Source organism: Ovis aries, chromosome 25, assembly GCF_016772045.2.
Source record: "Ovis aries strain OAR_USU_Benz2616 breed Rambouillet chromosome 25, ARS-UI_Ramb_v3.0, whole genome shotgun sequence".
In the NCBI taxonomy this organism is placed as follows: domain Eukaryota; kingdom Metazoa; phylum Chordata; class Mammalia; order Artiodactyla; family Bovidae; genus Ovis; species Ovis aries.
This window is the reverse complement of record NC_056078.1, coordinates 40,722,609-40,745,631: the sequence shown is the minus strand read 5'-3', so window position 1 is coordinate 40,745,631 and position 23,023 is coordinate 40,722,609. Positions and strand designations below refer to the sequence as shown.

General features: G+C 41.1%; 1 protein-coding gene across 26 annotated transcripts in view; it reads right to left on the bottom strand.

The window, feature by feature from the left end:
• Positions 1-23,023, bottom strand: part of SHLD2 (shieldin complex subunit 2) — a 103,376-nt gene that overhangs the window by 37,730 nt on the left and 42,623 nt on the right. For all 26 annotated transcript variants that reach the window (XM_060406351.1, XM_060406341.1, XM_060406347.1 and 23 more), the window contains one exon: positions 1,979-3,508. In XM_060406351.1, coding sequence (XP_060262334.1) covers positions 1,979-3,503 — 1,525 coding nt within the window. In that variant the 5' untranslated portion in view covers positions 3,504-3,508. The remainder of the gene's footprint in view (positions 1-1,978; positions 3,509-23,023) is intronic.

Here is a 23,023-nt window from a genome sequence, read left to right as displayed (position 1 = left end):
GTGTAGGATGCATTCTTAAGATGACTGGTATCTCTGCTCTAATACACTATGTGTAAATCAATATAGGACATGCAACACACTGTTAGATTTTGTTTTTCAGGTGAAAAAGCAGGATACAAATCATTTTTCATGATTCAGTTCAGTTCAGTCGCTCAGTCATGTCCGACTCTTTGCAACCCCACGAATCGCAGCACACAAGGCCTCCCTGTCCATCACCCTCCTGGAATCTCCTCAAACTCAAGTTCATCGAGTTGGTGATGCCACCCAGCCATCTCATCCTCTGTCATCCCCTTCTCCTCCTGCCCCCAATCCCTCCCAGCAGCAGAGTCTTTTCCAATGAGTCAACTCTTCGCATGAGATGGCCAAAGTACTGAAGTTTCAGCTTTAGCATCATTCCTTCCAAAGAAATCCCAGGGCTGATCTCCTTCAGAATGGACTGGTTGGATCTCCTTGCAGTCCAAGGGACTCTCAAGAGTCTTCTCCAACACCACAGTTCAAAAGCATCAATTCTTCGGCGCTCAGCCTCCTTCACAGTCCAACTCTCACATCCATACCTGGCCACTGGAAAAACCATAGCCTTGACTAGACGGACCTTAGTCAGCAAAGTAATGTCTCTGCTTTTGAATATGCTATCTAGGTTGGTCATAACTTTCCTTCCAAGGAGTAAGTGTCTTTTAATTGCATGGCTGCAGTCACCATCTGCAGTCATTTTGGAGCCCCCCAAAAATAAAGCCTGACACTGTTTCCACTGTTTCCTCATCTATTTCCCATGAAGTGATGGGACCAGATGCCATGATCTTCGTTTTCCTAATGTTGAGCTTTAAGCCAACTTTTTCATTCTCCTCTTTCACTTTCATCAAGAGGCTCTTTAGTTCCTCTTCACTTTCTGCCATAAGGGTGCTGTCATCTGGATATCTGAGGTTATTGATATTTTTCCTGGCAATCTTGATTCCAGCTTTTCATGATTACAACTATATATTGAGAGTAGGGATTCTAGAGTCTGGGTGAAGCCCTGATTTGCCACCCCCTAGCTGGCTGACAGCAGGTAAGTTACTTCACTTCCCTGGGTCCGTATTTTCAAGCTGAAAAATGGGGAAGATAAGCAGTGCTCTCCTCATACAATTGTTACATAATGAGTTGAAAGATATGTAACGTCTAAAACAGGGACTAAGTTCCCAGTGAATGTCCATCATTATCCATATGCAGACGTGATTGAGGAGCACAGGCAAGGTAACTGGAAGGCAAAACTCCCACACTCCACTGGCAGTTACATGCGGCTGGTATAATATCGGCAGTTTCTCCTTTCCATATTTCCAAATGTGATCAGCAGTGACCCCTGGATAACACAGAGCTGACCCATCTATTGCTTTAGCCAGCCCTCTGAATCTCTTGCTCTTCTGCATCCATGGATTCAACCAGCAATGGTGGAGCACTGGAGTGTTCACTACTGAAAACCACACACACATAAAGGGGCCTGTGCAGTTCAAGGGTCTTTGGTAATTTTAATAATTTAAAAATGCAATAGAAATTCCATGTTCCCTCAGTAAGAATGTAGTGTGCACAGCTTTACTAGGCATGGAATAGTAGAAATGTCGTCCTGTTAACAAAGCTAAAGAAAAGGGTTACAAATAAGACATACATAAATGAAACCGTAAGAAAATAAAGAGCGAGCCCGATGAGACACAACATGAATGCTAGCATAGTGAATGAAAGGAGGAGAAACCAGAGAAGACTCCTCAAAGAGGAGGAGGAACAGGAGGGACAGGGCGAAGGAGGCACAGAACAAAGAAGGACAGATAAACACCCAGAAACGGCAGGGCAGGGATGAGGAGACCAACACAGGTGCTCTGAGGGACTCTATCATGCTCGAACCCTAAGGAGCAAATGGTAAGCAAAGAATCCTTAAAGGACTAAAGTGGGAGGGGGAGAAAAACAACAGCTTTGTAAAATAGAAAGATACTTCCCATGATGACCTTACCTGTGAGTAAAATTATATCTCCAAGAAACACAGTAAGTCCCCAGAATGCTGCAGTCCTCCACAGAAACACCTTCTTCTTAATTTCCGATTGGTCAGTTACCACAATTGTTGCTAAAGGCACTTTAGAGCCAGAATTTGGTCCAGATTTTATATTTATTTCTTTCATGTGACATGGAGATAACACCATGACTAAGCAATTGTATTTCTGACGTTCAGAATCACAGTTTTTTATTAATGAGGTTTTTTTAATGCCCTTAAATCCAGACATGTTCCTCTGGTCCACTGTTACAGTATGATCTCTCTCATTAGAAAACAACTTAATTTTCTTAGCTACGTGGGGGACTTCAGAGAGAGCCTGAGGATGGCCTGATTTATCTTCAGAGGTCCAACTTCTCTTACCAGAACTTTTGTGGAAGGTGTTTAGTTGAGAACACAGTATTCCTGAGTTACATGACTCAATGCGTATCTCATTTGGTTGAAATTTATCATCAAAATTAAAAAGTTCTTGAGATCCTATGTTTTCTTCAAGATCCTTATCAGCGTTTAAGACAGTGTGGCTACTTTTCGTTTCAGGACAAACAGGACTAAAAAGTTCAAGGGAACAGGCTTGGTTCTGTCCATCTTCATTTCCTTCTGCAGAATCATCTTTGGACCGAATCAAATTATCCTCAGTTATTCTGATTTCCCCATAACTTGCCTCTGGTTCAGTCTCCATGTTTATTGTCCCTTTATTTACAGACTTCTGCCCTTTATTTTTCCTTTGAGCTAAAAAAGCAACCTGGCTGGAGGTCATTATACTAAGAAATTCAGTATCAGTGGATATTTTAAGACCTGCCACCTTCCCAACTGTTCCCTCAGGCCTCGGTTTGTCTACTGTGTTGGAGGGAAAGACCTCCAGACACTGGTTCTGCATTTCGTGATGCTGTGTTGGTGCACGGAGGACAGCTTCTGGCATGTTGGTCTGTTCAGCACCACAGACCACATCCAATATAGCTGCACACTTATGATCTGAATGAAAGGAATTTTTTGGAATGTTCTGACCACATATGTTTGATTGATCATGCTGTTCATCTGTGGTTTTCTTAAGTTCACTGGAAAGCTTTTGATACTTTTCTTCTTCAGTAATATGCTGAACTCCTCCCGTGAATCCACATATTTGCTCACTGGAGCTGGTTCTATCACTCATTCCCAAGAGGTAACTCTTCTGGGACTTTACAGTTTGTGTTTCAGAAATGCAATGTGTGGTGTCATCCTTCATGTGAACAGACCTGCTCATAGAATTTGCTGGAAAACGACCATGAGGAAGATCTGGAAGGCCCAGAGGTTTCAGGGCCTGATAGTCCTCGAGATTTTTGTGCCTGCATTTTTCATCCTTCAGCTTTAAGGAATGGTGATTGTACAAAACCTGAATTTCTTTCCAGGTCTCAGCACTGGACGCTAAAGAAGTTGGTTCCTGTGAGACTGTCATTTCCAGTGGACTGACTGGAGCACCCCAAAAAATGTGAACTTGAGATCCTCCACTCATAGTTTCTGAAAAAAAGAAAAAGAAAAAGAAAAATCTAAAATAAGCATTTTTCAGAAATTTTTATATATTGAAATTAACTTATAATAGCCTGGACAGAGCAGCATGGTGGGCTGCTGACCATAGGGTCGCACAGAGTCAGACATGACTGAAGTGACTTAGCATGCATGCATGCACTGGAGAAGGAAATGCACCCCACTCCAGCGTTCTCTCCTGGAGAATCCCAGGGACAGAGGAGCCTGGTGGGCTGCCGTCTATGGGGTCGCATAGAGTTGGACACGATGCATGAAAGTGAAAAGTGAAAGTAAAGTCGCTCAGTCGTGTCCGACCCTCAGCGACCCCATGGACTGCAGCCTTCCAGGCTCCTCCATCCATGGGATTTTCCAGGCAAGAATACTGGAGTGGGTGCCATTGCCTTCTCCGAACAATAACTATACATTTCCTTAAAAGTGCCACAGTGGCTCAGACTGTAAAGCGTATGCCTACAATGCAGGAGACCCGGGTTCGATCCCTGGGTTGGGAAGATCCCCTGGAGAAGGAAATGGCAATCCACTCCAGTACTCTTGCCTGGAAAATCCCATGGATGGAGGAGCCTGGTAGGCTACAGTCCATGGGGTCACAAAAAGTCAGACACAACTAAGTGACCTCACTATACATTTCCTTAATTTCAATTTAAGCTTTCAACTCACTGACTACTTTCTCCTGTCTTTGACTTGCTCCCTCTAAATGGACAATGACAACAACTCTTTGACCACGTGGGATCTATGTTGAACACAATGATCATAAGTCATTTTTACAGCCTCATTCTTCACTTCCCTCCTTAAAATGCTTAGATTCCAGGGTCATTATAATCACTCCCTACCATACTTCTTTAATTCTGCTACTCTCCTCTCCAGCTAAACTCAAGCCCTGGTTCAATCACACCCACTCTACAACTGTACCCAATGAAAACTAGTCTCATTTTAAGATCATTACTACTAACCTCAAGGTGGTACCCAGAAACCTTATCTTTCCCTGTCCATTCATTTTTCAAGATAACTCTTTTATACTCTTTAAAGCTCAGCATCTCCTCCCCTATCCTTGTGCAGCTGATGACCATTTACAAGTTGTCAGCAACATACCTACCGACCTCTACCGTACCCATATACTTCGCCCACTTTATTACTATGAATAAACTGTTTGTGCTTCTAAGGCCATCTCTTCCTCACTTAGACATTAGACCTTATAACCTCTTTCCTACCCAGGCTTCAGCAATTCTCCATTTCTCTCCTACACCTTGACTTTTCTTCTTTACCGGAGCATCTCCATCAACATACAAACAGGTTGTGACTGCTCCTCATGCTGTTGATCCTCAGCTTCTCTACTCCTCCACTTACTGTACTGCTTTTCTGCTCCCCTCTACAGCACAATTCCCTGAAAGAACTGTCTATATTCCCTCTTACCCCATCTTCTCTTAAATCCACTCCTATCAAGCACTGGTCCAAAAGACTCTGCTGAAACAACATATTTCAAGGTCTCCAGTAACCTCCATACTGGAATCAGTCAACTCCCCATTTTCAGCTTACACTGTCAGCACTGATCACCCCTTTCTTCCTTTCATCTGGCTTTCGGAATACCGCAGCCTCCTGATTCTCATCCCAGCTCACACACCTCACCATACGCTCATTCTCAGCCTCCTTTGCTGCCTCCTTCTCCTCATCTCCTCAGCTTCTTGCTCAGGGCCCCAGTACTTGGGTCTCTCTCTGGACTCACTCCCTAGGTAACTGTCATCCAGTCTCAGGATCTGAATACCTTCTTTCTAATAACTAGCAGATGTATGCCTCCATCACTAACAACTTCCAGATGTACATCGGATATGATGGCTAATGACTACCCGATGTACATCTCCATCACTGATGCCCACCAGATGTTTATCTCCATCAGTCTCTCTTCTGAATTCCTGACTCCTTACCCAGCATTCTTATCCATATTCTACTTGAGATACAAGCACTGGGCCCCTGAGCAAGAAGCTGAGGAGATGAGGAAAAGCTAGCACAGGAGAGTGAGCAGGAGCGTATGGTGAGGAAGTGTGAGGTGGGGTCAGAGTCAGGAGGATGTGGTATCCCTAACAGGCACCTGTGCGGAAGAGAGTTAACATACCAAGCCTGAGACTACCACCCTTAAGAAGCCCCGCTTGTAATGTGGGCCCTTGGCAGGCATTTGTGCATTTTGATTTCAGGAGGGTTCCCACTATTCCTTGATAAGAATGGCTCACTGTGCCTAAACTATCTAATAATCACTTCTTTTCCTTCTAAGAGACTGGCATTTTGGTATGTGATAGGCAGAGGGTGGCTGCAACACCAAGTCTCCTTAGAGAAATGGCTGATTCTAGATTTGGGGCAGGAAATATACAAGATGAGCCTGCAACATCTCATCATACAAGAGAACAATCGAAGACTAGTGGGACTCTGTCAAAAGAACTGAGGAGCCAACTTAAAGAGGCTCCCACTGCCAAAACTGGGCAATCTGAACACAGTCAGGATGACCGCCGAGACGGACTGGAACAAATCTGACATGCGTGTATCCATCAACTCACACAAACAACTAAAACAAACTCACTCAGTGATCACCTTCAGAGGACACTGTGACTGTTTCGAAACAGTTGGTGAATAAAAGGAAAACATTTTACCCTGTTTTTCTTTACTAAGAGAATCTCAGGATGGCCAAATACATGATGAGAGGAAGTCTCTCTTTACAGTGATATTCTGCTAATAAACAGCCACCAGAAGAATGATAGACCCCTAAGGAGTCATGGATTTTCTAGGCAATAGCCACTAATGACTACTAATATAACCAGGAAGATGTTATGAGGGACAGCAGAGGGAATCTGTAGATTGAAACCAGTTACAAAGTGTGGACCTCATTTAGATTTTGATTTGAAGACACAAGTGTAAAAATATAAGGCAACTGGAAAAACTGAAACTTTGGTATTTATAACATTAAGGGATTACTGGGTTTTTAGTGGGACCTAAGGCTACATATGAAGGGCTATGTGCCAAAGATGCAGAATGACTACTCGCATGTGAAACGGTGTGACATGCCCTAATTTCCTTGGAACACCAGGAGGGGAGGCAGGATGGGGTTGCAGCTTTAACAAGATGGGCCGTATGCCCAGGCAGGCTGACGGAGCATTCTCTAGTCTCTCTGCTTTTGTACATCTTCTGAATATCCTGCAATACGAGCCTTCTCTTCTGTTGTTGTTTTTAAGAAAAATTTTTTCAAACTTAGGAAAGAGTTGAGCAGTCTAATCATACCCAAGGTTGGGGAACTCTTACACAGCTCTGACGAACAATCTGGAGAAGGCGAGGATGCTCATACCTCACAACCAAATAATGCCACTTCCAAGTTTCTGCTCTGGAGAACGCTTGCACGTATCCACACAAGAATACATGTGCAAGAATGATCATGGGGGACTTTATAAAAAAAAAAAATTCAGAACCTAAAAATCCATGAAGAGGAGATAAGTCATGGGCTATCCAGAGAATGACTGCTATGTGGCAGAAAAACAAATGAACACAAGTTACATATCAACATGGATACATCTTACAAACATAATTTTAAATGAAAGAAGGAATCTGAAGAGTAGACAACTTATGATATCAACATGTTGAATTTTAAAATATGTCTCAGATTAAAACACAAAATCCAGGATTGTGGTTACCTTCAGGAAGGAAGAATGGGGATGTGATAGGTAAAGTAGACACAAAGGGCATCAACTGTACCAACCACACTGATTTTTCTAACTAGGTAAATATATTCCTTATATTGTTCAGAAATATTTTATAACCTTAAAAAAACCCTAGAAAGAAAAACTGAGAAGCAAGACTAAAGATGATTTTTCAAAGATGTCTATATTTTAAGTTTTATTGTGATGAATGATGAATGGTTATTATTTTCATAATAGATCTTTTTTTGTTTGATAATTCAGGCTTTACTTTCACAATCTTCAAACTGGACATGATGTTCCAATACAACAATGGACCTAAATCTAATATTGCTGAATGAGAGTTGACAACAAAGATGGCAAATTTTAACTTATTACCAGTTAAAACAAAGATATACTGCTATTTTCAAACAGTCTTATAATAGTGAATTATTACTAAGGAAACAAAATTATAGTAAGTTTAGGTGTATTGACCCATAACTAAACACAGAGGGCTAAGTATCATTAAGCACTATAGGCACATATACCGACCTCATCTAATCCTCAGAGAAATAATAATCTGCAGAAAAAATAATTGATATATTAGATCTAATTGATGGTTTATTATTTATATATTGGGCTTCCCTGGTGGTTCAGACAGTGAAGAACCTGCTGTAATGTGGGAAACCTGGGTTCGATCCTCAGGTTGGGAGGATCCCCTCGAGAAGGAAATGGCAATCCACTCCTGTATTCTTGCCCAGAAAATCCCATGGACAGAAGAGACTGGCAGGCTACAGATCCCAAAGAGTCAAACATGACTGAGAGACTAACACTACACTTTTTAAAAATTTATATATCACTAATAAATTGGTCACTAGGGGGCTCCAAATAGCACAGCAAAAAACACTCTCAAAAGATATACTGACATCAACACCAAGTGGAAGAGGGAGGAATATATTATCCAGAAACGCAGGCAGAAATACTTCAGTTCAGTTTAGTTCAGTTGCTCAGTCGTGTCCGACTCTTTGAGACCCCATGGACTGCAGCATGCCAGGCTTCCCTGTCCATCACCAACTCCCAGAGTTGACTCAAACTCACATCCATTGAGTCAGTGATGCCATCCAACCATCTCATCCTCTGTCGTCCCCTTCTCCCACCTTCAATCTTTCCCAGCATCAGGGTCTTTTCAAATAAGACAGCTCTTTGCATCAGGTGGCCAAAGTATTGGAGTTTTAGCTTCAGCAGCAGTCCTTCCAATTAATATTCAGGACTGATTTATTTTAGGATGGACTGGTTTGATCTCCTTGCAGTCCAAGGGACTCTCAAGAACCTTCTCCAACACCATAGTTCAAAAGCGTCCATTCTTCAGCACTCAGCTTTCTTTATACTCCAACTCTCACATCCATACATGACCACTGGAAAAACCACAGCTTTGATTAGACAGACCTTTCTTGCCAAAATAATGTCTCTGCTTTTTAATATGCTGTCTAGGTTGGTCATAACTTTTCTTCCAAGGAGCAAACATCATTTAATTTCATGGCTGCAGTCACCATCTGCAGTGATTTTAGAGCCCAAAAAAATAAAGTCTGACACTGTTTCCATTGTTTCCCCATGTAATTGCCAAGAAGTGATGGGACGAGATGCCACGATCTTCGTTTTCTGAATGTTGAGCTTTAAGCCAACTTTTTCACTCTCCACTTTCACTTTCATCAAGAGGCTCTTTAGTTCTTCGCTTTCTGCCATAAGGGTGGTATCATCTGCATATCTGAGGTTATTGATATTTCTCCCAGTAATCTTGATTCCAGCTGTGTTTCTTCCAGCCCAGCGTTTCTCATGATGTACTATGCATAGAAGTTAAATAAGCAAGGTGACAATATACAGCCTTGACATACTCCTTTCCCAATTTGGAACCAATCTGTTGTTCCATGTCCAGTTCTAACTGTTGCTTCTTGACCTGCATACAGATTTCTCAGGAGGCAGGTGAGGTGGTCTGGTATTCCCATCTCTTGAAGAATTTTCCAGTTTGTTGTGATCCACACAGTCAAAGGCTTTAGCACAGTCAATAAAGCAGAAGTAGACATTTTTCTGGAACTTTCTTGCTTTTTCAATGATCCAACAGATGTTGGCAATTTGATCTCTGGTTCCTCTGCCTTTTCTAAATCCAGCTTGAACATCTGGAAGAGCATGGTTCACGTACTGTTGAAGTCTGGCTTGGAGAATCTTGAGAATTACTTTGCTAGTGTATGAGATGAGTGCGACTGTGCGGTAGTTTGAGCATTCTTTGGCATTGCCTTTCTTTGGGATTGGAATGAAAATAGACCTTTTCCAGTCCTGTGGTCACTGTTGAGTTTTCCAAATCTGCTGGCATATTGAGTGCAGCACTCTCACAGCATCATCTTTTAGGATTTGAAAGAGCTCAACTGGAATTCCATCACCTCCAGTAGCTTTGTTCGTAGTGATGCTTCCTAAGGCCCACTTGACTTCACATTCCAGGATGTCTGGCTCTAGGTGAGTGATTATACCATTGTGATTATCAGGGTCATGAAGATCTTTTCGTATAGTTCTGTGTAGAAACACTCAGGTATCTTCAAATCAAAACATTAAATTACTATGCTAACGAACTTCCCTCTCTCGAATCTTTGGATTTTTCTCCAACAGTTTCTTCCCGTTAGCTTCAACTAATTATACCTATGGCTGATTCATGTTGAGGTTTGACAGAAAACAACAAAATTCTGTAAAGCAATTATCCTTCAATTAAGAATAAATAAATTTTAAAAAATAAATAAATAAATAAATAAACAAGCTTCCATATTGTTTCTTTGTTCTCCCTTCCCATTTACTCTTCAACCCACTTAAATACGGCTCTTACTTCAATCATTTTGTATAACACTTTTTACTATGGAAACCAATAACCCCTAGTAGCCAAATCCAAAGATCAGTTTTTAACTCTCATCTTACTGCCATTTGAAATTGATTATCAATTCCTCTTTCCTGAAACATTCTACTTTTTTGATTCTGTGAGATCATCAAATTAGAATACTTTTCTGCTTAAAAAAAACACACAGAAAACTATTGATCTATTCATTTATTCACTTAATAAATAGTAGTAGGTGTCAAGCATCATGCTAACAATAACAAAGAGCTTTAAAGAGCTTATATTTTAATGGGAGAACTAAATTAACAATTGTAAAATTGAGATACTGAACTATCACAGAAATACATGCAGGGTGTCCCTAAGAGGGAGAAGCCTGGGGCAATTCAACTGAAGTAGGACTGTCCATTACCTGCATTTTTCATAGACTCACTGGACTATGGTTAGTGACAAAATTTTGAAACTATATTTAAATAATATTCATAAAAAAGTAGTACAATATAGTCCCAAGACATCCCTCTTCCCCACCCCAAAATAGGGGCCAGTAAAGCACCCTCAGCTGTGTTATTCACGGGACAGACCAGCTATACGTGATCTCCAAAATGTTTACAGGGCGCAAGGCACTCACTGCTTGTAGGCCCTCACTTAACATGTCCTCCTAAATGTCCCGCAATCTGACTTCTATTTCCTATCTCTGTTAAGACAACAGTGAAGTACAAATTGTCAATTAAGTATCCACAGTACTTCACCACTCCAACTGTGAAAGTCTTTCCTTAATGTTTAGAACACTACTCTTTCCTAAATAATTCTTCTGCCTCTTTGATTTTTCTTTCTCTTTCTCCTTGGGCCATCTCATCTTTTCATTCCCTACAACACTGCAGAATTCCAGCCAACTGCATTCATTTTACTACCAAATATCCAATCATGCTTTACTCGTCTATACTGAACCAACCACTCTCCCTAACATCAGACTTATATTTCTAGTATCATGATACTAGCACAGTAGATGATTGAAAAAAAAGCAACGTTCTTATGGAGGTTTCTCAGAAACCTAAAAAGAGAACTACCATACGACCCAGCAATTCCACTCCTGGATATATACCTAAAAAACAAAAAGATAATTCAAAAAGACACCTGCACCCCAATGCTCAAAGCAGCATTATTTACTATAGCCAAGATATGGAAAGCAACCTCAGTGTCCATCAACACATGAATGAATAAAGAACAGATGGTATATATTATATACACAATAGGATACTCCTCAGCCATTTAAAAATAAGTTTGCTATTTGAAACAACGTGATGGACCTGGAGGATATTATGCTAAGTGAAGTCAGAGAAAGACAAATATTATATGACGTAACTTATATGTGGAATCTAAAAACTAAACATACTAACGAACGTTTAACAGAAAAGAAACAGACCCAACAGATACAGAGAACAAACTAGTGGTTACCAGCAGCAAGCGGGAAGGCAGAGGGCGAGATAACAGTATAAAATAAAATAAATAAGCCACAAGGATATAACACAGGGAATATAGCCAGTACTTTTTAATGACTATAAATGGAATATAACCTTCAAAAATTATGAATTGCTATGCTGTACACATGAAGCATATAGATTGTACATCAACCATACTTCAATTAAAAAAAAAGAAAGCCATGTTCTATTTAGTCTCTTTCTTGAAGGGAAAATCTGACTAAATGACTCTGTATCCAGACTAGATTACACAGTCCACAGATTCAAGTTTGGCAGGGCTGAAGGTTATGGGCCCAGAGGCTGCAGATTCCCAGATTCAGAGCTCTCCTTGCCCTCTAGGCGGGGGAAGTCACTGAGGCACACAGGGGTGCAAGAAAGCAGTCCAGAGAGCTCAGACAGGACGTCTCGTACAGAACAGGTCCAAAGCAGATTGAAACTCTATAAAACACCAGGTTATTTCTACATAACAATTATTGAGTATGCCTTTGCTTATTTGTCTAAATACACACCCCTGTATGTGCAGGAGCCCTACCTCCCCCATCAAAAAAAAAAAAAAACTGACTAGAAAGTATGGTCCTGTTAATGCAAAACAGTACTTTTTTTTTTTTTTTTCAAAGAAATAAGTCTTTACAGCTAAGGCTGTAGCTACTAACTCCTCTGATTTATAGGGGTTGGAGTCTGTGAACAGAGGGATGGGGTGTAGTGAGGGTAGAGGGAAACGAAATATCTATCCGAGCAAATACACACGGACAGAAGAGCTAAGTTGTGAACGCTGATGCATTTCAATGATTCTTGGATAATGCTTGGGTGGACTCCGAGGGTTAAAGCTCATTAAGATACCAGATGAAACCTGCAAGTACATATCCATTACCATAGTTAATAATTACACCATTTCTCAATCGGTAGAAGGCCATTTCAGTCGGAAAGACCAATGCAACCATAGTCCTTTATCTTTAGAGTGGTCAGAGTCTAATGAATGGGTCAAAGATTTATAAAACAGGATGAACCGTATCGGTAAGTTTGTCTTTGTAGAACACTACAACTAGAAATGCTTGTTACAAAATATAAGCAGTTAAAAGGGAGTGCTTTCTCCATCTTACCATCAACTTATAAACTCACCATTTTCATGCCTTTCCACATTCATTTTACCAAAACTACAAGCATCATAAAGCTACTCAAAAGTATCAAACGACAAAATGAAGAGGTGGCACAGGACTGTAATAATTAAAAGCATGGTTTTTACAGTAAGACAGATTTGGGCTAAAACCATACTCTGCAACTAGAAATGGTTGAAGCTACATGATATGTTCTTTATATTTCTGTATACAGTTGAAAACATCCCTAACAAAAAAATACATTTCTTTATATTTCCAGTGATAATTGCTTCCTTATCTGTCAAGTGAGAATAACATCAGTCCCTTTCTTACATTATCGCTGTGAGATGGGCACAAGAGTACTTATTCAACAAACTAAATTAAACACTGGAAACTCTATACATACATGCTTAGTGACATGTAAAAACCAAACCACTGTATTTTAGGGCTTTGCTTTTAATGTGTATTTTTACACAGTTGTAACCATAAAATTGATATAACTGTATATTTTGCTTTAATCCCTATAAGACTACTCTCTTTTATGTCAACCTATAACTTCCTAATCATTTTTAATGCTAGCTTAATGTTTTCATGATGAATCTAATTTAGTTCCCATTACTCTCTACTTCATTTATTTGTTCCTAACTTATCACTATTACAGCCATTTCTGCAATAAATAATTTGAGAAATTTAATACTTCATTTATTTGTTCCTAACTTATCACTATTACAGCCATTTCTGCAATAAATAGAGAAATTTAATTATTTTTCAATTATTTTCAATTACTTTTCAATTATTTTCTTGTGATAACTGCCCAGGTATGCAATTATTGGGTCATAGATGACATACATTGTTATAGTTCTTAATATTATCTCATTGTGTGCAAAAGAACTGGACAGTTTATAAAGCCCCAAACAATGGCCACGAGTTCCATCTCACCACAAATTTGTAAGCATATTAAAAAGTAATTTTACTAAGGAAATTAGTAGTGAGGGCACAAAGGTACTTCACTGGTGTTTCATTTGCATTTCCTTAATTATTTCCAAACTGAAAAAATAGTGAATTTTAAATTACATTTGGATTAAAATCCTTAATATATGAGGAGTATGAAAGAACAGACACACAAAGAAATAGAAAAATGGGTTAAGAAGATCACCAGGTTTATATCACAGAAAAAAAGCCATGGTTAAAAACAAAGAAAACATTCGTTCTTCTAATAAAATTAAATAAAAAATTATAAATTAATAAGAAAACAATTCTAGCTATCAAACAAGCAAACATTCATGAAAAAGGTACAAGGGTTCAGCAAAGTAACTTATACTGATAAAAATCTTTTCTGGAGGGGAATATGGCAATGTATGTTGAAAGTCTTAAAATTCTGTACCCCTTTAACCCCGTAATTATACTTCTGTTGCCAAAATCTTGGCTCTCTGTGTACCACTGCCAAACAGAAATACGGAGACAGTTATGCAGGAGAAGGAAAGAGTGGCTTTGTTACTTTGCCAGGCAAAGGGGGAACGCAGCAGCTCATGCCTCCAGAACTGCGCTCCCTCCCCTTGTTGAGCATGGAGAGCTTATGCAGTCAGGTAGTGACACTCCAGTCTTTCTTCTGCAAAGTTTCAAAAGGGTGGGGCTGTTGACAAGACCACGGTCTGTGCAGGGTCTTAGGTGACCTAGCCTCCTAATCTTGATGAGCCGCTCTGGCCCTTTAATCTGGCCTCACAGTGGTTTCACTGCTGTTCCTCCTCTGATTAACAACTGTTCAGCCATTTGGAACTGAGAGAAGGTCATGGAGGGTGGAATTTTGCCCATAAGAAAACTGAAAGTGTTAGTCACTCAGTCGTGTCTGACTCTGAGATCCCATGGACTGTTTCGTAGTTCACCAGGCTCCTCTGTCCATAGGATTCTCCAGGCAAGAATACTGGAGTGGGTTGCCAGTCCCTTCTATAGGGGATCTCCTCAACCCAGGGATAGAACCTGGGTCTCCTGCCCGCTGGCAGATTCTTTACCACTAGTGCCACCTGGGAAGCCCTCTAAGAAACAGGGGACAAAAAGACCTCTGTGCCTAGGAGTCCCACAGGGCCCTGTTCAGCATCACTTAGAGGGATTTAACCTGAAGGGGAAAATACCGTGCACGCTCTTAACAGATTTAGCTACAGGGATGTTCACAGCAGCACCATGTAACATGTTAGAAAGGCTAGGAAAACGCTCACTGACTGAGGTTTGACAAATAAATTATGGCACATCCATACAAAGGCAAACTGAATAGCCACTTAAAGTCATGAAGCTATGTACGATTACAAAAACTTTTCCTAAATATACTGATACATAAAACAAGGAGACTAACAAAGATTACATATGGACAGATTTTGTTTGTTTTTTAAAAAACAGTATTCAGTTTACTACTATTTATCTTGAAGTTAGAAACAATTGTTACAGTTTCTATGTGTTCTCCAGAGTGACTGATACAGCGGTGCTAAAAAAATAAATAATTATTCTATTCTTTAACTCCAGTCAATCAACTGAACTTATCTTAATACACCGTGCTAAGAAATAACTGAGTGCTAGCAGCCCACATACTATGTACATTCACGCTGAACTCTTTACTCTTTGCGGTTGTCGTTCAGTCACTAAGTCCTGTCTGAACTTCTGCGACCCCACAGACTGCAGCATGCCAGGCTTCCCTGTCCTTCACTATCTCCCGGAGTTTGTGCACATTCATGTCCACTGAGTTCACTGATGCTATCTAACAATCTCATCCTTTGCTGTCCTCTTCTCCTTTTGCCTTCAATCTTTCCCCTCATGAGGGTCTTTTCCAAAGAGTCAGCTCTTCGCATCAGGTGTCCAAAGTATTGGAGCTCCAACATCAGTCATTCCAATGAATATTCAGAGTTGATTTCCTATAGGATTGACTGGTTTGATCTCCTTGCAGTCCAAGGGACTCTCAAGAATCTTCTCCAGTACTGTAATTCAAAAGAATCAAATCTTCAGTGTTCAGCCTTCTTTATGGTCCAACTCTCATATCCGTACGTAACTGCTGGAAAAACCGTAGCTTTGACTACATGGATCTTCGTCAGCAAAGTGATGTCACTGCTTCCTTATATGCTCTTTAGGTTTTTCATAGCTCTGCTTCCCTCGTGGCTTAGTCAGCAAAGAATCTGCCTGCAATGCAGGAGATCCAGGTTTGATTCCTGGGTCAGGAAGATCCCCTGGAGAAGGGATAGGCTACCCACTCCAGTATTCTTGCCTGGAGAATCCCATGGACAGAGGAGCCTGGCAGGGTTACAGTCCATGGGATCTCAAGAGTCAGATGCAACTTAGCGACTAAACCACCACCAGCAGCTCTTCTTCCAAGGAGCAAGCGGCTTTTCATTTCGTGGCTGCAGTCACCATCCAGAGCGATTCTGGAGCCCAAGAAAATAAAATCTGTCACTGCTTCCACTTTTCCCCTTTCTCTTTACCATGCAGGGATGGGACAGAAGCCATGATCTTAGTGTTTTGAATGCTGAGGTTTAAGCCAGCTTTTTCATTGTCTTCCTTCACCCGCATCAAGAGGCTCTTTAGTTCCTTTCCACTTTCTGCCATTAGAGTGGCATCATCTGCATATCTATTGATATTTCTCCAGGCAGTCTTGATTCCAGCCTGCGATTCATCCAGCTCAGAGTGCCACATGATTACTCTCCTTTCACGTACTGCTGAAGCCTACCTTGAAGGATTTTGAGCATCATCTTACTAGCATGCAAAATGAGCTCTACTGTCCAGTAGTTCAAAAATGCTCTGGCACTGCTCTTCTTTGGGACTGGAATGAAAACTGACCTTTTCCAGTTCTGTGGCCGCTGCTGTATTTTCTAAATTTGCTGGCATCTTGAGTGCAGTGCTTTAACAGCATCATCTTTCTGGATTTAAAACGGCTCAGCTGGAACTCCATCACCTCCACTAGCTTTCTCTGTAGCAACGCTTCCTAGGCGCTTCCCACGTGGTGCCAGTGGTAAAGAATCAGTCTGCCAATGCAGGAGACATAAGAGACGTGGGTTCAATCCCTGGGTTGGGAAGGTTCCCTGGAGGCATGACAACCTACTCCAGTATTCTTGCTTGGAGAATCCCATGTACAGAGGAGCCTGGTGGGCTACAGTCCATAGGGTTGCAAAGAGCAGGACACCACTGAAGCGATTTAGCATGCAAGCAATGCTTCCTAAGGCCCGCCTGACTTCACACTTTAGGATGTGATCACATCCCAGAGTGATGACACCCATCGTGGTTATCTGGGTCGTGAAGATCTTTTTTGTATAGTTCTTCTGTGTATTCTTGCCAACTCTTCTTAATATCTTCTGCTTCTGTTAGGTCCATACCATTTCTGTCCTTTATTGTGCCCTCTTTGCATGAAATGTTCCCTTGGTATCTCTTAATTTTCTTGAAGAGATCTCTAGACTTTCCCATTCTATTGTTTTCTTCTGTTTCTTTGCATTGATTGCTGAGGAAGGCTTTCTTATCTCTCCTTGCTATTCTCTGGAACTCTGCAGTCAGTTGGGTATATCTTTCCTTTTCTCCCTTGCTTTTTGCTTCTCTTCTTTGCTCAACTATTTGTAAAGCCTCTTCAGACAACAACTTTCCCTTCTTGCATTTCTTTTTCTTTAGGATGGTTTTGGTCACTGCCTCCTGTACAATGTTACGAACCTCTGTCCATAGTTCTTCAGGCACCCTGTCTATCAGATCTATTCCCTTGAATCTATTTGTCACTTCCCCCGTATGATCATATAAGGGATTTGACTTAGGTCACACCTGAATGGCCTAGTGTTTTTCCCTACTTTCTTCAATTTCAGCCTGAATTTTGCAATAAGGACCTCCCAATCTTGTTTTTGCTGACTGTATAGAGCTTCTCCATCTTTGGCTGCAAAGAATATAATCAATCTGATTTCAGTATTGACAAACTATAGAGTTGTCTCTTGTGTTGTTTGAAAAGGGTGTTTACTATGTCCAGTGTGTTCTCTCAACAAAACTCTGTCAGCCTTTGCCCAGCTTCATTTCATACTCCAATGCCAAACTTGCCTGTTACTGCAGGTATCTCTGGATTTCCTACTTTTGCATTCCAATCACCTATAATGAAAAAGACTTTTTTTTTTTTTTTTTGGTGTTGGTTCTAGATCTTTTAGGTCTTCATAGAACTGGTCAACTTTGGCTTCTTCAACATCAGTGGTTGGGGCATAATCTTGGATTACTGTGATGTTGAATGGTTTGCCTTGGAAACAAACTGAGATCATTCTGTCATTTTTGAGATCGTATTTTGGACTCTTTTGTTGACTATGAGGGCTACTCCATTTCTTCTAAGGGATTCTTGCCCACAGTAGTAGATATAATGGTCGCCTGAATTAAATTTGCCCATTCCCAGCCATTTCACTTCACTAATTTCTAAGATGTCAATGTTCACTCTTGCCATCTCCTACTTGACCTCATCCAATTCACCTTGATTCATGGACCTGACACTCCAGGTTCTTATGCAACACTGTCCTTTTCAGCATCAGACTTTACTTTCACCACTAGACACATCCACAATTGAGTGTCACTTTCACTTTGGCCCAGCCACTTCATTCTTTCTGGAGCTATTAGTAATTGCCCTCCACTCTTCCCCAGCACCATACTGGACACCTTCCAACCTGGGTGGCCCATCTTGCATTTCCATATCTTCTTGCCTTTTCATCCTGTTCATGGGGTTCCCACAGCAAGAATACTGGAGTGGTTTGCCATTCCCTCCTCCAGTGGACCACACTGTCAGAACTCTCCACTATGATCCATCTATCTTGGGTGGCCCTGCATAGCACGGCTCATAGCTTCATTGAGTAATGCAAACCCCTTCTTCACCAGGACAAGGCTGTAATCGATGAATTTCAGTTCAGTTCAGTCACTCAGTCATATCTGACTCTTTGTGACCCCATGGACTGCAGCACACCAGGCTTCCCTGTCCATCACCAACTCCCGGAGCTTGTTCAAACTCATGTCCATGGAGTCGGTGATACCAACCAACCATCTCATTCTCTGTCATCCCCTTCTTCTCCTGCCTTCAATCTTTCCCAGCATCAGGGTCTATTCCAGTGAGTCAGTTCTTCGCATCAGGGGGCCAAAGTATTACAGTTTCAGCTTCAACATCAGTCCTTCCAATGAATATTCAGGACTGATTTCCTTTAGGATGGACTGGTTGGATCTCCTTGCAGTCCAAGGGACTCTCAAGAGTTTTCTCCAACACCACAGGTCAAAAGTATCCATTCTTTAGCAGTCAGCTTTCTTTATAGTCCAACTCTCACATCCATACATGACTACTGGAAAAACCAGCTAGACGGACCTTTTTTGGCAAAGAAATGTCTGCTTTTTAATATGTTGTCTAGGTTGGTCATAGCTTTTCTTCCAAGGAGCAAGTGTCTTTTAATTTCATGGCTGCAGTCACCATCTGCAGTGATTCTGGAGCCCCCCCAAAATAAAGTCTCTCACTGTTTCCAATGTTTCTCTATCTATTTGCCATGAAGTGATGGGACCAGATGCCATGACCTTCATTTTTTGAATGTTGAGTGTTAAGCCAACTTTTTCACTCTCCTCTTTCACTTCCATCAAGAGGTTCTTTAGTTCTTCTTCGCTTTCTGCCAGAAGCAATTTGAGCATTATTTTGCTAGCATGTAAGATGAGTGCAGTTGTGCGGTAGTTTGAACATTCTTTGGTGTTGCCTTTTTTCGGGATTGTAATTATATGAAACATACTCACAAAGCACTGGCTTAGGGTAGAAAGGTAAGGAAAGAACAGAATTTCAACACAAAGGGGTTTCATCATCAAAGAATTCCACTTAGAAGGTTTACTGTAAATCTGATAATGAAGTGAATAATATACGGTTTTGGAGAGGACCTCTCCCCCCTCCTCCGCCCTGGTAAATCGCATCCTTCATATTTGACAAATTCTTCCCCTCTCTCTCCCTCCCTCCCTTTCCCTCTCTCTCTCTTTAATCATTTAGCAATGGGATGGTAAGTTTCCAAGACATTAAATTTTTGTTGTTGTTCAGTCCCTAAGTCATGTCCAACTGTTGGCAACCCCAGGGACTGCAGCACACCAGGCTCCTCTGTCCTCTATCTCCCAGAGCTTGTTCAAATTCATGTCCAATGAGTCAGTGATGCTATCTAACCATCTTATCCTCTGTTGCCTCCTTCTCCTTTTGCCTTCAGTCCTTCCCAGCATCAGAGTCTTTTCCAGTGAGTCAGCTCTTCACATCAGGTGCCAAAGTATTGGAGCGTCTGCTTCAGCACCACCCCTTCCAGTGACTATTCAGGGCTAATTTCCTTTTAGGATTGACTGGTTTGGTATCCTTATAGTCCAAGAGACTCTCAAGAGTTTTCCCCAGCACAATTCGAAAGCATCAATTCTTTGGCACTCAGCCTTCTTCATGCACCAGCTCTCACATCCGTACATAACTATTGGAAAAACCAGTTTGATTATACGAACTTTTGGGGCAAAGTAATATCTCTGCTTTGTAATATGCTGTCTAGGTTTGTCATAGCTCTCCTTCCAAGGCGCTGGCGTCTTTTAATTTCATGGTTGCAGTCACCGTCTGCAGTGATTTTGGAGGCCAAGAAAATAAAATCTATCACTGCTTCCACTTTTCCCCATCTATTTACTGTGAAGTGACCTAATCAGATGCCATGGTCGAATTTTTTGAATGTTGAGTTTCAAGCCAGCTTTTTCACTCTCCTCTTTCATCCTCATCAAGAGGCTCTCTAGTCCGTGCCGTCCATGAGGCCCTTCAGGCAACAATACTGGAGTGGGCTGCGGCTTTCTCCTCCAGTGCGCCGTGTTTGGTCAGAACTCTTCACTATGGCGTGTCCATCTGGAGTGGTCCGGCATGGCATGGCTCATAACATCACTAAGCTCCACAAGCTCCTTTGCATGACAAAGCTGTGGTCCATGAAGGGGAGACATTAAATATTCAAATTTAAAAGCCTGTGGCTGGGAATTCCCTGGTGGTCCAGCGGTTAGTACTCTGCGCTTCCACTGCAGGGGGCACGGGTTGGATCCCCAATCAGGGGACTAAGACCCCACATGATGTGACTCAGCCAAAAACATGTAATAAATAAATAAAAATACGTTGCTTAGCGAGCTAAAATATACAGAGTAAATGAAACAAACCACAGATGACAGAGTTATCTTCCTGACCTGAACCACTTTCTTCCTTTGACCTTAAATACCCCAAAGCATATCTCAGCACCACCCCCTCAGCCTTAAACATTCTTCCTCTAGACTTTTGTTTACTATTTTTAAAATGTGAAGTATAATTAAACACTCAATAACAGGCACAAGCCTTAAGAGTTCCGTTTGATGACAACTGACAGTTGTCTACACCATGTAACCACCACGCAAAACAAAACACAGAACGTTCCTATGGGCCTCAGGAAGTTCTTTCATGTCCCTCTCCAAACAGCTTCCTTCCCTTTCCAATCTATAATTATCTTCTGATTTCTATCACTACAGAAGAGTCTTGTTTTTTTCTTGAACTTCATATAAACAAAACAGTGCATGTTCATTTATGTCTAGCTTCTTTTACTTAACAGAATGGTTTTGAGATTCACCTCTGTCGTTGGGCATATCAGGCGCTGGGTACTGTGAATACACCACAAGTTATTAATGAATTTCCTTGTAAACAGACATTTCAGTTGTTTCCAATTTGTAGCATTTATAAATAAGACTGCTATGAACATTGTTGAATTCATAATTTTGTAGACATCTGTCTTCATTTTCCTTCATTAAATATGAAGGGGTGGAACTGTCAAAGCATAGGATGGCTACATGTTTAACTTTAGTTGTTGCTGTTTAGTCGCTCAGGCGTGTCCGACTCCTTTGTGACCCCATGGACTGTAGCCAGCCAGGCTTCTCTATCCATGGGATTTCCCAGGCAAGAATACTGGAGTGGGTAGCCATTTCCTTCTCCACGGGATCTTCCCAACCCAGGGATCAAACCCACATCTCCTGCATTGCAGGTAGATTCTTTACCACTGAACCACCCGCAAGCACTTAACTTCAGTAGAAAATGCCAAACGGGACTTTCCCTGGTGATCCAGTGGCTACGACTCCAAGCTACCAATGCAGGGTGCCCGGGTTCCATCCCTGGTCAGGGAATGAGATCCCACAAGCCACAACTAAGAGTTCACACACCACAACTAAAGATCCCACCTGCTATAATTAAGACTCATCACAGCAAATAAGTAAATAAAAATTTTAAAAGTTAAAGACAATGCCAAACGGTTCTCCAAAGCAGCTGTTCCATTTTACACACCCATCAGCAATGGATGAATTCTAGTTGCATCACGTCACGCCCAATATTTAGCCTCTTCAGTCTTTCTTTTGTTAGCCACTTTAGATGGTATGAAATGGTACCTTATTATGAATCTACTTTGCATTATTTCCCTCTTTAAGTGACACTGACTACCTCTGCAAGTGCTTATTGATCATTAGTATCCTCTGTGGGGAAGTCTTTGTTACTGGATTATTTCTCTTTTCCTCATTTTATTAACGGGTTGTTGTGGTTCTTTACATACCCTAGAAAAAAGTCCTTTGATGGATAAATATGAAATATGCTGGAAATATTTTTTCCATACTCTGGGCTTACCTACTCTTTTTCTTAGTGGTATTATTTAAAGTGTCAATTTAGATGACGCCCAATTTATCCTTTTTTTTTTTTAACATATCTTTTTTCTTTTAGGATCTTATTCAATAAATATTTAAATACTTCAAGGTCATAGTGATGGTTTCCTTTTCTTTTTTCTAGAAGCTATGACATTTTAAAAATAGGTCCACAAATTTTTGATACTCTTCCCTTCAAGAGGTGAGGCTTAATTTTCTACCCTTAATTTTCTAAATGTGGATTGGAGCAATGAGTAAGAACATGGCGGGAGTGATGGTGACTTCCAAGAGTTTGTCATAAAAGGCAATGCCACTTCGTCCCTGTGCTCACTCTTTGATCACTTACTCTGAGGGAAGTCACTTGCCATATCATGAGGGTGCTCAAGCAGCCCTATGGATATGTTCAAGTGGTGAAGAACTGGGTCCTACCAATAGCCTGTAAGAGATGAGGCCTCTAGTCAGTAGCCATGAGAAACATACCATCTTAGAAGGGGATTCTCAAGCCCCAGTCAGGTCTTCAGATGATTACAGTCTTGCTAACATCTTGATTACCACCTTATAGGAGACTCTGTCCTGGAATTACCTAGCTAAGTTCCTCCTGTGTCCCTGACACAGAGTAATCGTTACATAAATATGTGTTGCTTTAGGCCAGGAAGTACTGGGTAATTGTTATGAAGCAAGAGAGAATACAGAAGTTGTATCGTTTTTGCTTTTTTCATTTTAGATATATGATCCTTTGCAAATTATTG